The sequence below is a fragment of the Zootoca vivipara genome, chromosome 14 (assembly GCF_963506605.1).
Source record: "Zootoca vivipara chromosome 14, rZooViv1.1, whole genome shotgun sequence".
Lineage (NCBI taxonomy): Eukaryota > Metazoa > Chordata > Lepidosauria > Squamata > Lacertidae > Zootoca > Zootoca vivipara.
This window is the reverse complement of record NC_083289.1, coordinates 3,194,734-3,219,984: the sequence shown is the minus strand read 5'-3', so window position 1 is coordinate 3,219,984 and position 25,251 is coordinate 3,194,734. Positions and strand designations below refer to the sequence as shown.

General features: G+C 43.7%; 1 protein-coding gene across 6 annotated transcripts in view; it reads right to left on the bottom strand.

Annotated features, from left to right (window-relative positions):
- Positions 1 to 266: 266 nt before the first annotated feature.
- The window catches only part of TJP1 (tight junction protein 1), a 132,676-nt gene continuing 107,691 nt past the window's right edge, over positions 267 to 25,251 (bottom strand). For 2 of the 6 annotated variants that reach the window (XM_035131818.2, XM_035131816.2), the window contains exons 20-28: positions 23,448 to 23,699; positions 21,297 to 22,169; positions 19,363 to 19,460; positions 17,107 to 17,334; positions 14,539 to 14,708; positions 10,425 to 10,902; positions 7,619 to 7,836; positions 5,978 to 6,121; positions 267 to 1,885 (exon numbers count right to left, since the gene is read on the bottom strand). In XM_035131818.2, coding sequence (XP_034987709.2) covers positions 1,791 to 1,885; positions 5,978 to 6,121; positions 7,619 to 7,836; positions 10,425 to 10,902; positions 14,539 to 14,708; positions 17,107 to 17,334; positions 19,363 to 19,460; positions 21,297 to 22,169; positions 23,448 to 23,699 — 2,556 coding nt within the window. In that variant the 3' untranslated portion in view covers positions 267 to 1,790. The remainder of the gene's footprint in view (positions 1,886 to 5,977; positions 6,122 to 7,618; positions 7,837 to 10,424; positions 10,903 to 14,538; positions 14,709 to 17,106; positions 17,335 to 19,362; positions 19,461 to 21,296; positions 22,170 to 23,447; positions 23,700 to 25,251) is intronic. The other 4 variants (XM_035131817.2, XM_035131819.2, XM_035131820.2 and 1 more) reach the window with 4 other exon arrangements.

Genomic DNA, 25,251 nt, shown 5'->3' with positions numbered 1-25,251 from the left:
TGTCTCATTGCTAGATACAACTTGATTTCTGAAGCATCTCTTTTTTTAAAAAACACACCACAACATTATTTTTTAGCAGAGCCTTGACAGCTCAGTCAGCCTCATTCCAACTGTGCATTAAGCCTCGTACTCCAATATGTCTTGAACTGAATAAAACTGTATCTCATGATGCAAGGTAAAAGTTTAGTGAATCAGGACCTCCAAATCTTCAGGTGTGCATATGCATGCATTTCAGACAGAAACAAGAAGATTCTGGAATTCTATTATTTTAAAAACAGTTTTTATTCTGTATACTTAGAAATGTGTAATTTTTAATAACGGCAAAGAAAGAAAAAAATCAGCCACACCTGAATAGCTAAATAACTGATTAACAGAATGCAGTGGTATATTATCTAAACAGAGATAGTGCTGATGTGCCATAATAAATTGTCTATTAGTAAAAAAATACATTTCAGGGCACATAATACAGCATCCTTATCACAAATTACAGTAGGGATACTTTTATTCTCCAAGAATGTAATCAAACTATAGACTTCTGAGTTAGTCTTTAAATGCAGCACTTAAAAAGGTAAGAACTTTGTGCATTTTCTTTTTTTTAAAAGTCCTTGTTTTCATGTACTGTAGAAATGCTGCTTTATTGCTGCAAGATGTCAAAGTTCAAGGCTCAAAAGGTATGAGAATACAAAGATATTAAGAAACGTTTGTTTTGTATTTTTATATATATTTATATATATAAAAAAGGTAAAGCTTATAAAAGTTAATTTACAAACCAAGAACAAAAGTGGTCTGCACGAGTTATATACAAGCAATCTATAACATCTATAAATTTTCAAAATGCATAGCAGAAAACATACCATCATGTTCTTCAGGTTTCTCCTCTGGTTGATCCACACAAAAACAAGTGTGCCTAGTTCTCTCTCCCTCTCTCTTTCTCTAAATCAGCAAGTTCACAAAATGAATTAATTTTTCAACCCCTCTCAATATGTATTAATCTAAGTAAGCACAGAAGCCATACAAACTTAGTAGTACAGAGAACTACGATGACAGCTAAGACTAGTAAAAACATGAGGGTAAGGCTGCTGGTTAACGTGTTTGTTGTAGATGTGGTTAATTTACAGATCCACAGAGGCAAATGAACCATAGTCATACCACATGCGCTCTTTCCCCATAACAAAATGAAAAAAAAAGTGTGTTTCATGTACAATCAAAGTAGACGTGCATGTAACTCTCCCTTCACAACAGAGGGGGAATTTTCTATATTGTGCTGGCCAATTTTTTGATTTCCACCTTGTGGGCAAAATGCATCAAAAAGTTGCTTGTTTTTTAAAAAATAAAGAGAGTCTTTGCATATTCTGAACACACACATTAAAGTGTTTTGTTTATATAAAAAAGAGAGAGAGGGAAAAAGCTTTAGAAAGAAAAAAGACCTAATTCAGTAGTGGACCGCTAACTAAATCCCAGTTCATCTGAAAATAGTAATGAATTGCATTGCTTCAGTGGTAGTTCAGTGAGTTTTAAGCTATGATGCATTGAAGTGTCCAGTTAAGGAAAGCCAGAGGGAACCCCTAAGAACCTTGCCTTGGTCCCTGGCTGATCTGCCCTGCTGCTTAATAGCATAAACCCTGACCATGGTTCAGGAACGTACTCATTATCCGTTGTTAGTCAAAGCAAAGATTGCTTAACACTAAGATAACTCTTAATACTTGAAAAAAGATTGGTTCAGTTTCTAGGCAAGGTGTTTTTGTTTTGCTTTGCTTTTAAAATCTTGGTTTGGTCTGCTAACGTAAGGGTTAGAAGTGATCTATCAGAACCGAAACACAATTTGCTCCAACAAGATAGTTTGGATCCCCAGGAAGAGACTTGTTCTGCCAGGTTTTGGGGTCACCTGTGGGAGGAAAACAATGTAGTAGTTTAGTATCCATCATCAAAAGGTGGAACATCTTGGATAACAATACCTTTAAAGCTAACCAGAATATGTTTTGATGTATAGACCGCATTGCATTTTATACAGGAACCCACAATTTTAATTTACCAGCTCTAAACATTTTCTTAATTGAACATCTCCAAGGAGTTAGGCCCATGGTAGATTGCCATTAATGTAAGTTCCTGTTCTGAACTCACCCTGCAGACCCACATAGTATTTTTCTCTCTCTCCTGGTAGCCAGAAAGCCAGAAGGCATAGAGAAAGTTAAGGCACAGAGACTGAGAATCTAATAATAAGATTGATTAATAAACAGTACGGTGAAAGGAGGGTTTTGGATGACTGTCAAACCCTGAACAAGAAAATAAAAAAATTCCTTCCAGTAGCACCTTAGAGACCAACTAAGTTTGTCATAGGTATGAGCTTTCGTGTGCATGCACACTTCTTCAGATACCAAACTCTGTCAAACCCTGAGACTTCCATGTCACAAACTATGGGATTCAAATGCAACCAGGCTACATGAACCAAGTCCACCATGTGAATACTCTTGAAGCATACCCAAAGCACTGGTTTTGGACTTCAGCACCTGCAGGGGAAGCTTTCAGACAGCCTAGCTACAACTTAAGTTTCATCATAGGGCAAACACAAAAAAACTCCAACTGTCAAGGGAGGTGGGGAGAAACTGCCTCAAGTCCGCTGTGAAGCAGGCTAGCTGCAGGCAAACTGCTCTACCACAGTGCAATAGCTCAGCCTTCCCCAAACAGGTGCCCTGCATATAGGCCTTAGGCCACAACTCCTATCACCCCTGGTCACTGGGCCAGGCTGGCTGGGGTGGATGGGAGCAACGTCTGGAGGGCCAGATTCCTCATCCTGGCTTCCTGTCCTTTTAAGGCTGCCTGTGCAGTCTTCAGCATGTGTGACCTCATTTAGGGGTTGCAAGTACAGCACTAATTTAAAAAGCGAACTTCTCTTGCTGGACCGGGGGGGGGGGCAGAGGAGGTAAGGTTTATTGCAAATCTGAGGTAGGTAAAGAAGGCATCTTATGGTGCAGTGTTGAACTGTACACTCCAAGTCTACACCTGCAATCCTTGTGTGTGTTTACATGAAAGTAGTCCCCACTGAACAAAGCAGGATCTACTTCTGGGCAAAGAGGAACAGGGTACGTGAAGTTATCATCCCACTTATATAAACTAGAATCCTGAGAAAAGTAATTCAACGTTTCCTTAATTACCACATCATTCCATGTGGAGGTATTATTGATAACTTGTAGTTCAATACAATTGCTGTGTGACATTTTGTGGGTGGAGACGCACTACCTCTGTGTTGCTTTTTTAATCAATATATGCGCATCAAGACACACTCTCACAGTGAAGCTCTTGCGATCTTTTGGTATTAAGCAAGGCTAGATATTAATACTCCAGATCACATATATAAATTACGCAGACATACAGAAGACAAATAAGTCCCACAGTTCTGTTGAGTAACCCATGGAAACGAACATGATGCACAAAATGATCAATATGCTGAAAGGGAGACAACACCTGATGTGGAGCCTAGAGAAGGATGATTCGCTCGGAATTTGTTGGCATATTCAATGACCTGGTTTGCATTTTAAGTTATGGCAGCCAGTGGAGTTGTCCCAGTTACCAAAATGGCATTTCATTAATACAAAAATAAAAATCCAGTCCTTTTAAATATAAACAACACACTTCAAGTGAATATCTTTGGGAGAAACTGTTATGTGTAAGCTAGATTTAAAACTGTCAGGAAAGAAGACCTTTTCTTTGTTGTAATACAGAAATGTGGCCCAAACTTCCCACCTGCCCTTCAGGTGATGCAGAGCTCGGCTTGGCTTGGCTTGGGCTGATGGAAGTTGTAGACTGAATCACCTGGAGGGCACCTGGTTGGGGAAGGCTGGTATAGCCTGACAGTTGATAAACTGTATTCATGTAATTCGTTTACTACATACAGTGAAACCATAGTCTGAAAATACAAAAGCCAAAATTTTGTGCCGGTGACTTGGAAAAATGTGAGGCTAGTTTGTGGTGGCTTTACAGTAAGGCTGAACCTAAAACAGCTTAATATACAAGGTACTCAGGAATTAAGTGTTTGTGCTCTGGCCCATTTATATTGGGAGTTAGCTGCCCCCTCTACTCCATGAAATGAGATGAAACAAGGTAACATATTTTAGCATAATGTGTCAGTACTTTGATATATATATATGTATATATATTGTAAAAAATGTGTTGCAGAAGAGGTTAGTATGTATAATCAAATGTTCTTTTCAAAGGACAGAGAATGGAAAACATGTTAGGAAAAGCTTAAGAGAAAGAAAGAGCGAGAAAGAGATCCCATAACCAATTAAGTTTTTTGTTTTGTTTTTAGAAAAAGAGAGAAAACAAGTATTTATTTAAGACACAGTATGGCTTACACATCAGAAGACAGAGTTGGCCAATTGTGAAGTTTGTCTCAAGGAGCAAGATTACTGATATAACACCACATTTAACTATGTTAGCTGCAAGGGATGTATAGCTCCGATACAGACAGAAAAAGGTGACCCCCTTAACACACACACACCCGCTGAATGAGCACACACAAATAAGAGTCTAACTTGGAAAGGAAGAAGATCTTTAGCACAATAGTAGAGGTTACTTGGAAGAACCAACATATTCCCCTCTTTCTTTTCATTTCAAGTAAATTCATGATAAGGTTCATCCATTACAAAATAATGACTGAAAAGCACGGTTTGAAGGAATTATATGGATTATAAATGGCAAAACTTTGGATCCTTATTACTTGAAACTGTCCATTTTTAGCACTTTCTGCTTTTGCTTACACAGTTAAACAGCTGCATGCAACACATGCATAGCATACCAGCAATAGTCAACCGGCCAAGATTTCTCTAGCTAACTGGATCCCCCCACCCCCTTATCAGAGAAGCGTTTGTTGTCCTAACTTTTTTGTTTTTGCGCATTGACACAGTGGCATTGAAAAGGATAGATACATCAGTGACAAATATGAATACATTTTTAAATACTGTACACATAAGTACATTGCTTTTATATACCATATACAGATATGTATACATTTAAGGGTATCAAAGAGGTTATTTGTTATGTGGCTGAGAAGCCCCCCCTTAAGACATTCTTTTTGTCCAATATGCAGAAGACACTCATTTTTCACTCAAGGCTGTGGCTTTGCAGCCACTTCACGAAATGTTATCTTTGTCACTAGGCTTTAAAACCAACAAGGCTTCCCCCGCCCTTCAGTGAAGGGGGCAGCTGTCATAGCTATGGGGAAAGGGGCAGTGCAGGGATATATCCATGTGTCTCAACCATAGAGTGGGTGGGGAAATAGAGGACCACCTCTCCATAACATTTCAGAATTTAGAAGAGAGCACAAATTTGTGTGGAGAGCCCAAATGTGTTGGAACTGAGTTTGCATGGGGTTCTTCTGCAAAGAGAGGCTCCCGTCCCTTTGAAAGGTCAAATTTATACATAAGCAGCTATTGCATTAGGAAGCTTATCCAAAATATTAATGCTTCAAGTTCAGTTTACTGGGACTGCTACAGCATTCTATGGTCAATAAAGGAAAAAAAGATGTAAATATGTGGTTACAAAGCCCAATCAGAATTCCTTAGGCAATTTATCCCAAAAATAAATGAAAGTGTGACTTTCTCATCTTAAGAGTGTTTTGCAGCAGTATTAGTCCTTGAGAGAGAGAGAGGAGGACAGGAAGAGATAGAAAGACAGGAAGAGTGTGAGAGATAGGAAACAAGGTAGATAATTGTACTTCTGAATGGACCAATGACAATAGTATAGTATTATATTATCTACCTTGCCATTCTGGTTTATCAATCATGATTTTCTGCAATGATTTTGCATCATGAGTTAAGTGTGAGAAAGACACTTGTAATGAAAATGAAATGGAGAGCTGACACAAAAACAGTGATTTAGTAAAATCTTTATATTACACAGTGACACCTTCAGTCAGGCGAGTTTTAAATTATACGATAGCACCCAAAAGCCCCAAAAGGACAGAGGGAGGACAGCATACCCGACGAGGAGTCGGAGGATTTTAGAGCAAAAGACCAACCATCAGGGGTCATAGACGCACAATGTGGCAAGCGCAGCTCCACAGGCTTCAGGAATTTTAGTCCATGGGGCCCACACATGACCAAAGGGCTGAGTAGTGTTTCACCTGTGGTAAACAGACAAAAAGGACAAGTTTTGCAAGAGATAACACTTCTTGTACTTAATGCTATCTGCACCAGAGGTGTGAACTGTGGCCCTCCAGATACTCTTGGGATCAACTCCTGGCCTCCCTGAGTGGTCCATGACAGGTGGAGGTGGTGAGAGTCACCCAACAGCACTTGAAGCTTTAAGGGAAGTCTGTTTGAGAATATAGCATAAAGGCAGACTGGAAATGATGGCAACCTTTCTAGGAGGGGAATTCTTTGTTGAAGTAAGCTCAAAGAGGTGATCAGGAAAACTCCAGGCAGGCAGAGTGCCCACTTGCATACTTCTAAGTCAAGCAGTAACCCCACAACTTGCATGCATTTAACTTGTGCACATTCAGCTTTATGCACTTGGCAAACAGACAGACAGACAGAAAGACAAACAAATGGGGCAGAAAGGGGGCGGGCAGCTGGGAAAAACTTTGTCAATCCTACCCACCATTCGACCCAATGTGTTTTGACTAGATACAATTTGGGCTGTAGGCATAATCCCTGGAAAGCAACCTCCGCATAAGTTGCAGGGTTATGGTACTGCAACATACCTAGGAGGCAAGTTCCCCCGTCACATTCCACCTTGGCATTATAGACAAACATGTTTAACACACACAGTATGTTGGTTTGGACATAGCACAGAATTACAAGGATGAGCTTATGTTAGACTTGGGTTTGCATGCTCCCCACTCAAGTGCAGCTGCAAGGATGAATTCAGAAACTCAAATATATGACCAAGTGACTTTAACTTAGTGCTACATTGGATACAACACAAAACATACATATGTCAGATGCATTTTACCTAAAATGCACATTTTGGAACTTGTGAATCCACACCTATACCACCAAAGTCAGAGAAGTATGAAAACTGAAAAATGGTCGCACTCTGATCTGCCTGTTAGTTTAGGAAGTTTGAACCAATTTGGTTTGTTTAAAATGCAGACCCTGGTGATTCCCCCCTCCCTTGACTCTTCTGCTAGCATCATAAAACTGTAGAGTTGGAAAGGAGCCCCAAGGGTGCCTAGTCCAGCCCCCTGCAATGCTGGAATCACAGCTAAAGCACCCCCCATGCAACCTCTGTGTGAAAACCTCAAATGAAGGAGAGTCCACCATCTTCCAAGTTAGTTGTTTTGCCTGCTAAGTTGGAAGTCAAGTTGTTTGACATTTTCTGAGTTTTCTGAGAAGATCTTCCACTACTAGCAAAAAAGGAAAGGGCAAAGCCCTGTCTCCACTCTGAAATGTTCCTTTATGAGTCCTCACTCCCACCACCAGAGAAAGGGGAAGGAAGGGGGTGTGCCTGTCTTCCCCTGTAGTTTCCAGCTGTCCTCCTGGATCCTGGGAAATAACTACTTTCCATTTCCTCTTCCTCCTCTTAAAAAACAACAGATTGACAGAATCTTTTTTTTGCATGGGTAACGTGGAAATGAAAAAGGCACTGAAGAAAACGTGAATATTATGAAGGTGCTCACCTTTCTCTTTGTCTAAAGGAGGGAGGATACTGTTATCTCGGCAGACCTTGAAATAGATCTCTTGCTCTATCCCCTCTGGAATGGCTCCTTGTGGTATAATAATGCTAACGCCAGTCTCTATGGAGCTGAGGACGCCACCGTTGCTGTTAAAAACTCCTCTTGCTGTGGCTACTACAGTGTGTCCATCCTCTTCATCGTCATCCTCCAAAGCAGAAGGACTAAAATCAGACATAGAGAATTATTTCTGCTGTTACCAAGGAGAGAGGTGATTCATGTGTTAAGGAAGGACATTGCATTTGTAACTTCAGGGCTAGAGGAAACAAGGGTGCTTCTTTTGAGCCTGCCCTGCCAGCCTGCCCAACTCCCCTCCCTCCAATCAGCTCATTCTAGGAGCAGCCATTATTAGGACGCATGAACCAGCTCCACCCTTTCCTCCTCTTCCATGAGTAAAATGACTTTATTGATCAGCTGGTTAGAACAAGCACAGGAACAAGCAGAAGAGTTTAGAATCATACCATACAATCTGTGTGCACTGCTTTCGGAAGCTGCTACAAAGAGCTTAGTAGCCAAGATCCTGATTGTACAGCACACAAAGAGCCACTGGGGGACATAGGTTCAAGCCCTAGCATTTCCACTTGGGCTGCAAACATCCTTTGCCGGAAACCTGGAGTGCCACAGATCGTACAGTTGAAGAGCTAATTGGCCTAGCTCAGCATAAGGCATAGGGTCCCTGTGTGTGTGCATGCATGGACCTTCTTTTACTGATTTTACACTGCATAATTGTAAACTGTAAATTTCACAGCAAGTCTGAAGCTGTCTTATACTGGAGCCAAATGGCTGGTCCACCTAGCTCTATACTGTCTACTATAATGGGGAATAGCTCTCCAGGATCTCAAACAGGGAGACTTTCCCTGGCCTGCTTATTGAAATAATTTTGTTAAAGATTTCAAAGTGCATACATGCAGAAAGTCAGCTATCCACTTCTGACAATTAGCTATTGGCTGAAGGCCAAGGTTTGATCTCTCTCTGCATGGTAACAAGAGCCTTAGCAACAACCTTGTGATTGGGTAAGAAGTTCCTAAAAGATAAGTTCTGTGTGGTGTTGTGTGAGAAAGACTGCTTTTGTAACAGGTGGTTGGGAGAAAGAGAGACAGAGAGGAAAGGATTTGTTTTATTTCATTTATTTTATGAAGTTTGTACATAGTAACATCTGGATACTGTTTGTCCAATAAATACTGTATATAGTTATCCTGGTGAAGTTGTCTATTCCTGCGTCCAGACGTCTAGTCATTGCTCTACAGCCAGAAGCTTCCGAAAACCCTGCGTCTACCTCTGCTGTGTCTGGGTTTACGTTATTCCTGACACTAAACACTAATAAATTTATACTACAGATGCTGGGGATTTTTTATTATTTAAATTTGTAAACTATAACCGGGGGGGGGGGCAGAATTTGCATGCAAAAACAAAAAGCACTAAAACATGGGTAGGCAAACTAAGGCCTGGGGCCGGATCCAGCCCAATCGCCTTCTAAATCTGGCCCGCGGATTATTTAAAATACATCTCTGGGTTATTTGTGGGGTATAGGAATTGGTTCCTTTTTCTTTCCCCCCAAAAATATAGTCTGGCCCCCCACAAGGTCTGAAGGACAGTGGACCAGCCCCGTTGAAAAAGTTTGCTGACCGCTGCACTAAAATAATATGTAACATTAAATCCAGCTGGAGAAGACAAAACAATTGCAATATTTTCCATGTAAGTAGGCTAAGGAGTTCTCATAGAAACTTGCCAAATGAAAGAATGAGGAGTTAACATCCTCGTTTCCCTTGCTTGCCAATCACTAGTAATCCAAGAAAATATAAATAGCCTCTGCCTGCCTAAATGTACTTTCAGACAATCCACACCTTGAATAAACACGAGGGACCATAGGGCCATAGGATCCTTCCTTTTTAAATAAAATTAAATCATGCCGCACTGCAAAAAAATTGGTATGTACTATGTCATCTAGCTACTTCCTCCAGGATCTTAAGTAGTGGATCTTTTGGAGGTCTACTGCTTGAAAAGATTTCAAATACAGATGCTGGGTGTGGGTGTGTCTTATTTATTTATATGTTTATTTAATACAATGTATATAGCACTTGATTGTAAGAAAAAAAAACACCTCAAAGCAGTTTTCAAAAAGAATGAAACAATAAGATCATCCAAACCCAGCTGCTTAAAAGATTTAAAAAATGATATCAACCATAAGCTAAAATGAGACTGAAACACATGTCAGCATTCTACATACCTGGGCAGCCTTGCCTAGAGAAAAATGGTTCCAGCAGGCGCCAAAAAGAATACAATGCAGTCGCCCCCCTGAGGTCAGTAGCTAGGGAGTTCCGAAGTGTGGGTGCTGCCACACCACAAGACTGATTTCTTAGAAATGTGGAACAAGTATTATGTGGCAACTGCAGCAGTGCCATTTCAGCAGATCGAATAGAATTGTAGAGATGGAAGGGACCCCAAGAGTCATCTCGTCCAGCCCCTTGCAATGCAGGAATCTCAGCTGAAGCAGCCCTGATAGAGGGCCATCCAAACGTATTGTGTAAGGAGATCTCACAGGTAAACTGGATTAAACAGGGCTCAATGTGTGTGGTCTACAAAGGGGCTACACTTCCTCCCCAAGTTTTACGAAAGCTTAATATACAACTGGCAAAGTGCAGTGATACTCTCAGTTGTCAAGTTTATCCAAGCTTCACTGTTTTGAGTGGAGGCATTGAGGCGAACCTTTTTGTGAAGCAAACACAGTCACATGGAGAATAATATGACTCACCTGACGGGAATGGCTTTAGGCACAGCGTTGATGTTATTTGGTTGATATTTGAGCTTGTCGGCCTGGACTGAGAATGTCTCCATTGTGTTGTCAAACTCGGGCTGGGGTTGAGCTGAGCTGTGTGCTTTTAAAACTGGCTGGGGAGAATTTTGAGATTTGGATGGCAACTCCAGCTTATGCAGATTCTCATCTGGCAGGAGGTTGTGGTTAAACTTGGGGCTTTCAAACTTGCGTTCAAAAGGCCGGGCAGCACTTGTGTAAGGTTTTGTTGTGAAGCGGTTATAAGCAGGGGTGACCGTCTTTGGGATCTGCTCTGTCCCATTCACCGGGCCTTTGTCAGGGAAGCTTTTCTGAGGGTAGTAAGTGGACTGCACGGTGTCTTCTCGGCTGGCAGACCGGAAAGCAGCTGGCTTGTTCTGAGACGGAGGTGGCTCAGGCTTGGACAGGGTGGAATTCTGAAAGTCTGACACAGAGTTGGCTGCAACAAAACATGTTAAAAGAATTAAATACATGGCATGCCAAGGTAACATTTTTAGGTTTGCAAAATAGAGTGTACAAAAAAGAAAAAGTAGCTGTAACTGGGTGGAAGCAATTCGCTTCAGAATCTCAGCTTTCATCTAAAATGAGGTCTTTAGTAGAGATGTAAAATTTCTGGAAATTTTGAAGCTTGGAAAAAACGGAAATTTTAGGAGAAATTGAAAAAAATGCTACATTAGCACTTCTCTTTTCCCCCCTCCAGATTGAAAGTCATTCTGTTACTTTATCAACATAAAATATAACTATGGACAATTTTAATGGGCATAAAATTATCACAACATATTAAAAATATAGTGTATCCAAACAGGAACTGAAATTTAACTTGTCATTCATCACTGTTTGCTATGCAACATGCTTACTCCACCTCCCATGTTTTGCCCATGAGACCTTATGTATTTCCTCACACTGATGTGTGGGGTCTGTTAACCACTTTAGCTACTACTATATGCTTAAATTAGTTTATTTCACTTTTTAAAGACCGTTTTACAGCATTTAATGTTTAAAATATTTTCATTTCTTTTTTCTTTCATAAACTTCTCTGATTGCCACAACAACACATATACTTGAAGGCCCTTTTTGTTGCTCTATATTTTCTTCCAGTGCTTTGAGGCCTAGTGAAGAGGAACAGAACCAATGCATACCACACGTGTGCAAAAACAAAACTGAAACCTTTTTCTTTTCTGGTGACAACAGCACCTCCTAAAAGAAGAAATGTATCTTGTTCTTGCATTGGAGAGTTCAGTTTGTAACCTAGGACTTGCTTGTCCTCACAGAAATTAGAATAATCTGATACCATACATATTTTAAAAAAATGTTTTATAAAATATTTGAACCCCTTATCTTAAAATATTTTATTCATCATGTTAAAATAAAACATTCTGTCAGGGGAGTTGCTGCCTACCCTTGAGCAATGACACTCCAAACCATCTTGTCTTTAAGACTTTTATTGTGAATATTATTTACAGTGCAAGAGCTTCATGAAAACATTTCTACTCAGTATCATCAGATTCTCGCAATGGCACTTTTCGGCTCCTCCCCCAGCAGTGTAGTTTGGGGACCCCAAATCTCCGCCCCCTGTGTTTGCGGGCCGCTGATCGCCTCAGTTCTGGGGTGAATTTGAAAGGATGCCCCTCTGATGTTTCCCCGCCAAAAACCTCTGCTGGCCCCTCCTCCCTTGCTGGCATCACGGGCCGTTAGGCGAGGCTCCTGGATGCTGCCTGAGCCCTGCCCCTCTCCGCTCATTTCCTCCTTCCCGTCTCCTGCCCCTCCGCTGTTGTCAGAGCCATTCGGAGAACTGGATTTGATGAGGGGTGGCTGTTCCCTGTAAGCCTTACACATTCCATAATCTATTTTTTATTTTTTGAATTTTTCCAAATTTTTTGGAAAAAAAACAAAAAAGGCTTCAGGGAAAAAAACGGGGCGGGGAAAACCCGGGTTTTTCCGGGCCTTCACATCTCTAGTCTTTAGTCCTTATGCACTCAAAAGTATATGAATAGTTCCTGCTCAGTTCTCTGAAGTTAGAAGCATGGTTGACTGCAGATGTCTAGTAGTCAGGAGGAGCAAGGCTTCAGTTCTTCACCTATGTCTGACAGCAACCCCTTGCCCCAAATCACTGACTGCCCCAAATAAACCATGAGTAGTAAAAATTGTAGAATTATTCCACAAGAGGCATTATGTCAGTCAACATAGTTTTCATTGCCTAGGCAAAGAATTAAAAATACAGTATATTCTAGCGTATAAGGAAAATCTTTTCAAAAGTTGGGGGTAGTCTTATACACCGGGTATAAGATCTGTGGTCGCTGCATACGGTGGGGGGAGCTCAAAAACGGCTGTGGACGCATCCCCGCCGTATGCGGCAACTGTGTAAGCGGCTGCCACTTTCTTTCTGTGCAGGAAGAGGGGACGTGTGGGGCTTTCCTCCCTGCACGGAAAGAAAGCGGCAGCCTCTTACTCTCTCTCTCCCCCCATTCGCCTTGGTGCCTGGAACAATAGAGTGTGAGTGGAGACGGCCCTGGGCTGCGCTCCCTCCCCTTCCCCCTCTCCCCACCTCTCCTCTCCTCCCTTCCTGCCTACCCGCCCTGAGCCAGAGGCGCCGGTTCCATGCCCGCTGGAGCCACTGCCTCTTTCTCCCCCTCAGCGCGCAGCCCCGGCATGGACGTTAGGTCGGACGCGGGGGGGGGGGAGGCGAGGAGGAACGGGCGCAAGTGACCAGGAAGAGTGGAGGATGCAAGCGGCTGAGGAGGATGTGTGTTCTCAGCCCCCTACCCCACCCCCCCTTATTCCCCACGTCTTCTCCTTCTCCTTCTAGAGCTAACTGCAGTTTTTATGCTTCAGCTCCTTCTCTCCCTCCGAATGAAATCTACGGTAGTTCGAAATGCTACCGTAGTTCTTAGTATGCCTACAAGTAAGTGCATTTAAACATCTGTGCATTTAAGCCAGGGGTCCCCAAACTAAGGCCCGGTGGCCAGATGCCGCCCAATCGCCTTCTAAATCCGGCCCGCGGACGGTCCGGGAATCAGCATGTTTTTACATGAGTAGAATGTGTCCTTTTATTTAAAATGCATCTCTGGGTTATTTGTAGGGCATAGGAATTCATTCATATATTTTTCAAAATATAGTCCAGCCCCCCACAAGATCTGAGGGACAGTGGACCGGCCCCCTGCTGAAAAAGTTTGCTGACCCCTGATTTAAGCACTGTTGTCTCTCTTTTGGCTTCATTTACCGGTATTTAAAAAGCAGGGAGAGGAAGAGATACAGAAAAAAATTATTTGGTGTGTGTTGGAAGTTTGGGATATACTTGTTACGGCGAATATATACCAAACTCTATATTTTGACTGGAAAAGTAGGGGGTCGTCTTATACACCGACATATGAGAGGCATTCTTCTTACTATTCACAAGTTTGGAGATGCTGTGGATTGATTCAGCCTTTGTTTAGCCTTATATATTTGAAAAGTGAGACTATTAAACATTTTCTTTTTTAAGTGTCTAGTAGTCAGTAAAAGATTCATTAACACAACTTCCATACAGTAATGCAACCGCTCCCCAAAAGAAACAGCAAACATTACTCTCCAAAATGAGAGAAATACACTGGCAACATCCAACATCCTGCAACGGAACTTCCCCTCTTCTGCCTGTGACACCCACTCCAAATCTGCTTGGGGCAGGATCCCTTGGTTGCCTACAGTTATTTAGAGGATACATGGGGAGCTGCAGAAGACATGCTGTTGCCCTAGCAGGTCTGTTCTTCTGAAGAGCAGCCACTGTTGGATGTCACCCCATATAACCAGCCATGAGAATAGGAAACTCAAATCAAACCAGGATGAAGCCATTCGTAGCCAGTTAAATCTCAAAAGCCATGGAGCCAGTTTAAATTACACAGGACCACATTGTATTTTACTAGAGAGCCCCCCCCCCAGCAACCCAAAACAGACTAGTGGTGCTTTTCCTAGTTGTGCTTTGTTGGCGTTTTCTTAAAACTACAGCTGTTTAGTAGCAGTTGTATGACCTGAATTATTGTTCCCTTTGTAAACTAAGTTTCCCCAAACATTTCAATAAATCAAGCCTTGAGGCTCCTACCTTCAACAAGTGCAGACTTGGGCTGCAACGACACAATGGGATTATTCACAGGCTGTGGCTGGGTGTATTGCCCGGGGGGTGCAGGGAGAGGGGCTGTCACTTGAGGAACTGGCTCATAGCGCTTTTCGCCAACAGCCCTGTCCAGAGGCTCCACGTCTACTGGCTTCCCCCTGTTAGGATGAAAAGAGAAATAAGTTTTCATCTTCAGCACTTGATAGACTCCTACCTTCAGGACCACTGTCTCCCTCCCCCACATGTCAGTTTAAAGACCTCCTGATGAGGTTTTTGAGTTTCATGGCAAAAACATTCCTCCCAACCCTCGTCATCCTGGGAAAAATTGGCAAGTGGGGTGCTGCAGGGTTCTGTTCTGGGCCCACTGTTGTTCGAAGTCTGTATAAACTTGTGGACCACAAACTGAACATGAGTCAACAATGTGATGCAGCATCCCAAAAAGCTAATGTTACTCTAGGCTGCATCCACAGAAGTCTAGTGTCCAGATCAAGGGAAGTAATAGAACCACTCTATTCTGCTCTGGTCAGACCACACCTGGAGTATTGTGTCCAGTTCTGGGAACCACAAGTTACAAGAAAGTTTCTGGGTTTCAAGTTACAAGAAAGGAGATTCCAACTAAGCATCAGGAAGAACTTTCTACAGTAAAAGCAGTTTGACAGTGGAACCCTAATCCTAACCCTTGGGAGGTGGTGCACTCTCCTTCACTGGATGCTTTAGTTGAGAATCCTGCATTGCAGGAGGATGGACTAGATGACCCTTGGGATCTCTTCCAACTCTACAATTCAATGATATTCTGTTGCACCTCTTGTTACAGCTGACAAGCGCATGAAGCATCACCCAGAAGCATCATTGCCATTGCAGAGATGACCTGGCCGCTGTACTCAATTCCCCTAAACTTCCAGACTGAATTATTACAATGCCTTCCATTGCAACACAGCCTCTGAAGACAACTCAGAAACTTTAGTTGGCCCAAAATGCAGGGGTTCCATTTAGAGTTCATATAACCCATTTTAAAACAGCTGCACTGGTTTAGAGTTCATTTCTGGGCCCATTGCATTAGTGTTTAAAGCCCTAAATGACTCCAGGCCTCAAATATCTGAAAGATCTCCTCCTCCCCTACAGAACTTCCTGGGTGCAGGGATCAGCAAAGTGGCTCTCCTGGTCATTCCTCTGTTCTCAGAGGTGTCGGGGTGGGGATGGGGTGGCCTGGGAGAGAGCATGTGGCCCCTAACTTGTGGAATTCCCTCCCCACAGAGGTTTGTCAGGCACTTCATTTCATTTGTGGTGAATGCTGTGAAGGCATACCTCTTTATTCTGGCTTTTAACACTAAGGTTTTTAGAACCCACCTTATTTCTGTGCCTGAGAGTTGCTTTAATTCTTTTTAAAAAAGTATTGTTTTTAAATGTTGCGACTTGCCCTGGGACCTTAGGGTGAAGGTTTGACAATCAATCAATCCCCAGGAGAATCCTGGTCCCCCAGGATGGGACCAGACTAACTGGGGGGCAAACTGCACAAATCTCAGAGGCTGTGTTAAGAAAGCTATCCTGCAACTGTGGAAGGAGATGCCTGCCTGCTCTTCTGTTAGCGCTTAACAAAAATACACCTATGTATCTTTGAGTGCAAGACTGAAGTTTGCCTTCAGCTTTAACCGAGACCAACCCCATCACTCCAAAACAGCTCTATCCCAGGTACAAGTAGTTCAGGACATGCTAGTGCAGGCCAACATTAGAGGGGTGCAATCTCTTCTGAAGCTTTCTTTCTACAAGAGGATCATTTGGTGGGTTATAGACATTCTCCACTGCAGTGCTTTCTAAGCAAACGAAGCTTCCAAATACATGGTTATCTATAGTTAACAAGGCATGCTTTTAATGTGGAGGAACATTTAAAGGTTGGCCTCCCCCCACCTGCATCCTGCAGTGGCACCATGTATTCTATCACCATGTTCCATTGTACCTGTAGCTCTCCAGCCAGTGAAATGGCTGGAAATGCAGCAGGAAATGAAGCAGGGGAAGATGGGCAACACTTCAAAGCCAGCAGGAGTGGGGAATGGCAGCTGTGTCCCTGTCCCCACTCCCTGCGACCCACAACCTTCCCTCTTTACCACCCTAGTGGCTTTGAGCTTGTCTGCAGTACTGTGCACAATGAGTATGATACTGCTTGTGGTTCTGCTCCAGGTGCAGCAGATGGCGCCATGGCAGAAAAAGTGAAGCATGGAAGGTGAAGCATGGAAGCAAGCAGCAGAGAGATCTGGTGGTGTGAGGGCAGGTGGAAGGCATGCAAGCAAAGTGCAACCTGGACTCCAGCTTAAAACTGCAAAGTCACTTGATGATTTAGATTCAGTCTTTACTTGAACGTAGAACCCCCAAGAGCATATTTATATATGTCTATATCCCACATTTGCACCCCCCCAAAGCCCTGCCAAGACAGCAACTCCCCATCCCCTGGAAACCCTCCTCTCTGATGGGTTAAAAAGCTATATTTCTATTGGAATCTGCAGATATTAGAGGTGGGGACCTTTGAAATGATAACAGAAGTGCACAAGAGGGGAGGCTTACTTTGAAGGGTAGTTTGTGTAGTTCAGCTGATTATGGAGATGGCCTGGTTTAGCAGGCTCAGCCAGGTGGCCAGCAGGGACCTGTGCAGCAGGCTTGTTGTCATAACTCCGACGGTCGAAATAGGAGAGCTGCTTGCGGTAGTATTCCTCATCCTCCTCAGGGTCATAGTGGTTTGCCCGAACTATGTCCTCAGGGGGCTTCGCTTGAGGTCTTTGTGGTTCTGGTGCCCTAAACAGAAATATTTTTTTAAAGTAAATGCTTAAGAAATTTTTGTCACTCATTAAAAAGGAACAAGGTTCTAGGAACAGTGATTCCCCAAGTAAGCAGTGGAATTATTTAGCAGGTGGCAAGAGGCAATGGTGGGGGCACTGGGAGGTGTAAATCATTTTCAGACTTTGAAAAGCTGATATCACTGGATAAAGTTCATTAATGTTGTTGAATTAAACTAAATAGTTTTTAATTGGATTTTGAACAAATGTGCAATTACTGCTCTGAATTTTATTGTGTTATTATATCCTTAGTGGATCAAGGCACAGGAGAGCAACAGGGGGAAGAACGCTGAAAAGAGAGTTTGGGCAAGAAGACCACAACCCTGTTTCACGTTGATCTTTATAGGGAAGGCATCTGAGGATGAGCTGTGGACGGTAGAAGGTACCACTCAGGTTCTTGTGAAAGGACACAATCATCTTGTGGAGTAGTGTGAAGAGTTCTTTACAGCTGATGAGGTCAAAGGCCTTTGTCAGGTCTATGAAGTCGAATGATGTCAATTGTTGACCCTGGAGCTCTAAAAATAGGCCCTGTCAGTGAGTGACTGTAATCTGTTGAGAATGACATGGGCAAAGGCTTTCCCTATATTACTCGACAGGGAGATTCCACGGTAGTTGTTAAAGTCATGGTGGTTCATCTTTGCTCTTGTAGAAGGTCACAATGCTGGAGTTGTGCATGCCTTGTGGCATGGCTCCTGTTTCCCAACACTGCAAGAGGAGGCCATGGAGGTGTGTCATGAGGGAGACATCGAGGCCAATTTTCAGGGCTTCTGTTGAAATTCCATCCTGTCCTGGGGGTTTACCACACAGCTTGGAGCTGATGGTGCTCTTCAGCTCGTCATGGCAGGAGGGACATCCAACTCTTCCAAGGCAGGCAGTTGGGGCACTGTCAACTGCTGTGTCAGCAACCATGTTTTCCCACGTGTACAACCGGACACCTTCATCTGCCCCACCTGCAGTAAATATGTCTCTCCCAGATCAGTCTCTCCAGCCAGCCACAGCAGGCGCTGTAACTCTCCAATGGCCTGACTTCCTACCTGAAGGTGCACTCCATCATGGTTTCCCGAGACAGAAGGATGCCATCCCCAAGTGGATTAAACAAACCACTATTCTGAATGATACTTTTTATGGGGGGGGGGGCACAGGGGATGAGTTCATGGTACCAAGGTGACAGTGGCCTGAAAGGGTTTGGGAAACACTGGTGTAGACTGAGCTGCTAATAACAGATGTAGATTTTATACAAAGTTAAAAATTGGGTTGTCACCTAATTGAAGAAGCCTCAGTTGAAGTGTACTTAACCATTGAACAGATTGATTGAACCTGCATACATCTTCATGTAAGGCGGCACAATGGCTCTAAAGAGAGGAGGGGCATTTGCACTGAGCCCAGGAGAGACAATGATACAGTTTGGCTCCCTGGCAATGCCCAGGAGAGTGGGGGGGGGGCTGCAAGCAGGAAGGTCTGCTTCCACTTTATAAGTAGTAGAAAATGCTAGAGGAGGTAGTGTGTGAGAAAGAGAGAGAGAGAGAGAGAGACTGGAGAGAGAGAGAGAGAGAGAGGGAGGGAGGGAGGGAGGGAGGGAGGGAGGGAGGGAGGGAGGGAGGGAGAGATGGGATGTCTTACAGGACAGCAGAAGATTGAAGTTATGTAGCAACAACAGAAGAAAGACGACTCCAGGAACAGCTAGCTGGTTTGCAGGGCTGGGCAGTCCCCAAACCTCCCTTATGATGAACTGGAGCTCTGAGGTCCAAGGGCAGAGAGACCCCAAGCCCCACCCTCTGACCTGAGAGGGAGCTCAGAAGAGCCAGAATAGTCATGGTCTTGTGCAGAATCCCCCAGCATATTTTCTTCTTCTTTAGATGACACACACATCATTTATTAATTTATTTTATAACATTTTCTACACCGCTTAATGCCCAGAAAGGCTTCTAAACCGTTTGTGGGCTTGTGAGAACAGCACTCCATTTTAAAGCTGCACCTCCGTGCTTACCTGTAAGCTGGTTTGTCATGTTCATATTGATTTTGAGAGACTGGTTTCGGACCACTCATTGGGGCAATATTAGGTTTAGGTGCAAGCTCTGGAGGTTGCTGAAAAGCACACACACGTAAACACCAAATTAGAACAACTGAACAAAAAGATAAAATGCTAACACTCTAGTACTATCATATACAAAAGGCATCCTCAGGATGGAGTCATATAAAAAGGAACTTGGCACAGCTAATGTTTAACCATTTTAAGGTACAGACAGTTTAGTCCATTTCCATTCCATGCTTGTTTCATACACTTGAGTCTGTTCCTGCATTCTGTGGCAATTTTTCAAACACACACAAACAAAAATGCATTTGAATTGTACACATTTTGTACTTTTCTCAGAAAATACACATTTTTGTGCATTCCCTCATTTTTGAATTCAGAGGTGTGTGCAGTCTGATTATTAACTGTGTTCTGATTCGCATAGAAGCCTGGAAACTGATAGTTAGGTCAGTTTGCTTTAAAATGTGAATTCTGGATTCAGTGGGAATGATTTTAGCATGTAAGAATGGGCTGGTGGATCAGGCCAATGGGGGCCCATCTAGTCCAGCATCCTGTTCTCACAATGGCCAACCAGATGCCTGTGGGGAAACCGCAGACAGGACCTGGGTGCAAAAGCCCTCCTCGCGGGCTCCTGCCGTTTCCAGCAACCGGCATTCAGAAGCATTGCTGCCTCCAGCTGTGGAGGAAGGGCATAGTCATCATGACTAGCAGCTTCTGATAGCCCTCTGCTCCATGAATCTCTCTAATCCTCTAGGTTGGTCGCTATCATTGCCTACTGTGGGAGCAAGTTCCATAGTTGAACTATGAGCTATGTGAAAAAGTGTTTTCCTTTATCAGTCCTGAATCTTCCAACATTTGTGGATGTTGTGGATGTTATGAGGGAGGGGGAAAATCTGTCCACTTTCTCCGTGCCATCCACAATTTTACAAACTTCTATGCTGTCATATTTTACTTGCCTTTTCTCTAAACTAAAAAGGCCCACATGCTTCACGGGGGAATTGCTCCATCTCCTTGGTCATTTTGGTGGCTCCTTTTGTAACCTTTTCCAACTCTACATTATCCTTTTTGAGGTAAGACAACTGGAACTGTACCCAGTATTCCAAATGCAGTTGCACCATAGATTTATATAATGATATTATGCTACTGACAGTTTTATTTTCAGTTCCTTTCCTAATAATCTCCAGCATGGAAATTGCCTTTGTCATTACTGCCACACATTAGACCCCTGTAATTCTCACAATAATTCTGTAAATCTATCACTGATGATCTACTGTGAACACGCCTAAGAAGGCAGCTTCCAATACACTGCTGCTAGTCCAGCACGAAAGGAATGTGTGTCAGCAGGTGGAATTGCCAGTGGGCCCCTTGCTGGGCTGTGGGCCCTCAGCAGATTCCCAACCACACCAGCTGCTGATGCCAGCCTATACTCCTGCTAAAAGCATCAGGTAGCAGGTGATATTAAAGACGTCTGTCTGAGAACCTAGACAGTCAATGCCACCCACAATAGACAAGTGATAGGCTAGAATGATGGACCATTCTCACTTGGTAAAAGCATCATGGCAGCAACACCATTCATTTCCTGGTATCCATCGCTTCCTAAAGGTCAGGTGTGGCTAAAATGCTTCAAAGTGAGTGTGCAGTCTATTAAAGTAACCCCACAATGTCCCTAATTGTGGACAACAACCATTCAGTGTCCCAGGAAAAGAGTAACACCAATCTGGAGAAGGAGAAGGAGGAATCCTTCATCCATGAGGTAAGTGCCCCATCTTCATTAAAGATTCAGCTCATGCCAACTAAGTCTTGTGCAAGGACATCAGATTTAAAAAAGGAATCCAGCACCAAGTGACCACAGACGATTGCCAACAGTTGCTAAAACAAGCCCAATTTACCTTGACTACTGGAACATCATTGGAGTCCTTAATTTTTTCCAGTGATGACGATCTTTTGTTTTCAAACATTTTAACCCTTGTCAGCACTGATTGCGGCTTCATGGCTGGGTCATCTTCCTCCTCGGCTGGTTGGGTAGGCAGTGGTTTACTGTTGGCAGGCAGAACTTCTGATTTACTTTGCAATGGGAGGGGAGGGTGCGCACCTGCAGTGCTGTGAGGAGGCTCGTACTGTCCCACTTTTGTGCTGAACCCTTGCGGGGGGCCTTGCTCAAAGCCTCTGGGCTGGGGCTCAAAGTAATGCTTGGACTCGGGGGACCTGGGCACTGCTGGGGTGAAGGCTTGAGTCTCTGTTTTGTATCTTCCGTGAACCTCGTACGCAGCAGTGGGCTGCTCTTCATACCTCAGCTGAGTGGCGTTGAAGTTTTTAGCTGCGTGCTCATAGCGGGGCCTGCTGTCGTAAGCCAGGGGAGGCGGCTCTTCAAAGCGAGGTTGTGCTGGAAAGTAGCAGCTGTGTTCTGTGCTCTCTTCTATGTTCTGCCGGGTATCAAACTCTCTGGGAGGTTGGTTGCTGTAAGGTGGCCGGGGCTGATAGGGCTGGTTCTCATCGTAATAGGTCCAATGGTCATCATAGGGAGGGACACGCTCCTCGTAATGAAGACGAGGGTCGTAGCCACGGGGAAACTGGTCCATGTAGTTTGAGGAGTCATACTTGTAGGCCAGTGGCTCATAATCTCTGCTAGCTTGCTTCTCTGTGTACTGGGCCTGAGGGTCATAGGTCAGATTGGAGTCCTTCTCCTGCCTCTGGGCTGGCTGTTTCAAGACATAGTTTGGCCGAGGGGCTTCGTCATTGCTGAATGGGTCCTTCCTGTACATCTGTAGAAAGAGAGTGGTTTGCTTCAGGTGCACAAGCAACTGAGACCATGAAGAACTAACAAGTCAAAGGAAACCTACAACAGCAGCTTACCCATTTTAACTAGTACCCTAATCACAACTGATTAACTCCATGAGTTTTAATTAATGGATTAAGTTTTTTTAAAAAGCACACTTCCTTTTTAGATGTAGCACACATCTAGGCTGCAACATGCAGTAAAAGGAAGTTGCCTTATTTAATCAGCAGCATTAGCTTAGCTGCCCAAACACTATTTGATTAATCTAGCCCAGGGGTGGGGAACCTCAGCCTCAGGACAGAAGGCGGTCCTCCAAGTTGCTCTATCTGGCCCAAGGTCACACACCTCGCCATCCCTGCTCTGTGCCCTTTTGCCTGGCTGCAATGTAGCCTTTGACTGTGAGAAGGCCTCTGGCTTGCCTGGAAGGAGGGTGGATTTCAGATGTGGCTCGAAAGTGTCATCTGTTGCACTGCCCACATTTACCTCTGGGCCTGTCCCCCCACTGGGATGCTGCCCCTTGGAGAGATAATGGTTCTCCTCCCCTTTCAGTCTGGACAGGGTCAGGAGTCCAAATGCTATGCAGCCCAAACCTTGGCACCAGCACCCCAGTTAAATGCACTCATTAATGCTACTGGTGTCTGTGAAGCTTCCACCAACTTTTTGTTTCAATTCATTTGACTTTGGGCCTTGGTTCAACTTCCTGCCCAACATCTGGGTGCCACAGTTCACCATTCCCATCTCAGGGTCCACACTTATGGTGAGACTTTATTCTTTTTATTCATTTTTTAAATTCATTTTGGGAACTGTTTGAGGATCTTTGGCTTATCCTGACACATCCAGCCAATCAAAATGCAAAAAACTGAACAGCTTCCATTCAGTATACAGGAAGGCCATAAAGCACAAAACACAGGTAGATTTGGAAGACAGAATGTTTCTCTGAAACTAATGTAATGAAAAGAGAAGGTTTAAGACACACACAAATGAAGTAAAAGTATGCTTTGAAATGAAGTGGGCTTGCAACATCTTCTGATTTATGCATTCATTTTCCAGCAGAAATGAGAAAGGCAATTTGAACTCATGCACCAAGCAAAACCAAGAGTTAGATTTTTATTTTCATTAAAAAGAAGCCGCAGAGAAGCTCTTTTTCAGGCTGCACAAATGCTCAGTGGGAGGGAAATCACAAGGGGGCACCTTTAGTAAGGGTGGGGGCAAAGCAAGAATGATCATGTGCAGAGTGAATCCGTGCAACATAGGCAGGAGGTACCTTGGTTGGATCTATATGCGGCGATAAGGACGGCGGCTCTTGTTCTCTGAGCATTATGTGAGGTGCCTCAGTGCCAGGTGTTCTTAGGGGGGCAGCTTGTGGTTGGTAAGAGTTGTAAGAAGCCATGCCAGGCTCCTCCAGCCTGACATTTGAGAGACTTAGACTGGGGTTAACAGCAGAAGTTGATGAGGCTGAAGGGTTTGTTTCTGGCGACGGGGAAAGGTAGGGGGCTGCAGGTGAGGCTTCTGCTTTCTGTGAAGTGTTTAAAATATAGTTTTTGGTAAAGTGGACATAATTTCCATTCAAAAATCATATTAAGCCACAACCACCCAACATATTGAATTGCAAAAAATCAAGTTGTACACCAGGACCGAACTGTTCTTCAGTACGACCTTTGGGTCCTGGATGTTGCAACCCCCATCAGCCCAAGCCAGCATGCTCAATGGCTAGGGGATGAGTTGGGTGTTGGGGACAGCTGCTTCCATAAAGCTAAACCTCCTCTTTGGAGTACATGACTGACTATACCAAAGTTTATATAACCCACACCCTCTTTGGCTAGCCAGAGAGAAAAATGGGGCAGCTTGTAAAATTAACAGCAGATTGACAAAAGATGACAGCATTGGCTCAAAATTTTAGGGGTCCCTTGGGACCTCTCTCTGAGTGTGCTCACCACCTTGTTGCCATCATCACAATGGCAACCACTGCCACACTTGCCATTGTTACATTTGCTTACTTCCTCTGGACCCAATTCATGCCACACCCCAGAAGGTGAGAGAGCAAGGCAAGGAGAAGAAGCTGCTGTTCCTTGCTACTCTCAAGTCAAGGCTGGGGAATTTGTGCTCCAACCAGATCTGTAGTTCCACAACTCCTATCAGTCCCCAGCACTGGCCAAGCTGACCTGATGGGAGGTTCAGTCCAACCATGTCCAAAGGGCCCATTTCTTATTCCTTCCTTGAGCCACTTCAATGGCCTCCAGCTGCAAGTGCACATGGTGCCCAATTACATGGCATCTGCGTCCCACCACCTCTCTGGAGTCCGACCACATTGGGAGGACGCCATGTTGCCTACTCCTTTGAATCATTCTAGAGGCCTCTAGCTAAGAGATAAAATTCATTTGGAATTCATATAAAGCTAAAGTGGATTCATTTTTAGGTTGCTCATGCCCAACTCTTGAACAGGTACCATGGTTATTTTTAAACTGAATTTCCATCTTTTCCCAAAGAATTTCCTTTTTGATGGGGAGAGGTGGGAAACAATCTCAGGTTCTTCTAAAAGTGCTGTTCTTTTCATTATTATTCTTTATCTTTTCTTTTAAAAAAATATTCTCCTATTAACCAATACAAACCAAGCAGCCAACCTGAAACAACAGGAGCCCATTCTCAGAGACACGCATCTTGCAATATCATACTTCCCGTCCTGTGGCGAAATCGTGTGCACTATACAGTCATACCAGCCATACAGTCATCATTCTATGATGTTTCCCTGCAGTACCAGTTACTGAAAAGGTGTCTTGTTTTCATTCCCTTTGCTATTTTTATTTTTGGGGTTAGCTTCTCTGCTAATACTGTCGCCAGACTTTCTTGTACCATGAAGCCAGCATGGAAGTCATGTTCTTTAAAAGTGCTGATCCTTTTATTTATTTTTTAAAAGGCAGCTGAAGAGCATGTGCCCCCCCTCCCTCAACAACTGAAATGCAAACTGTATGAATCCAGTGTTCAAATGGCAGAGACCCACAGGGCTTGCAAAACGAAATGATAGCTATTCAATGCACCATTTAGAAGGCAATGCTCCTAAACACTCAATG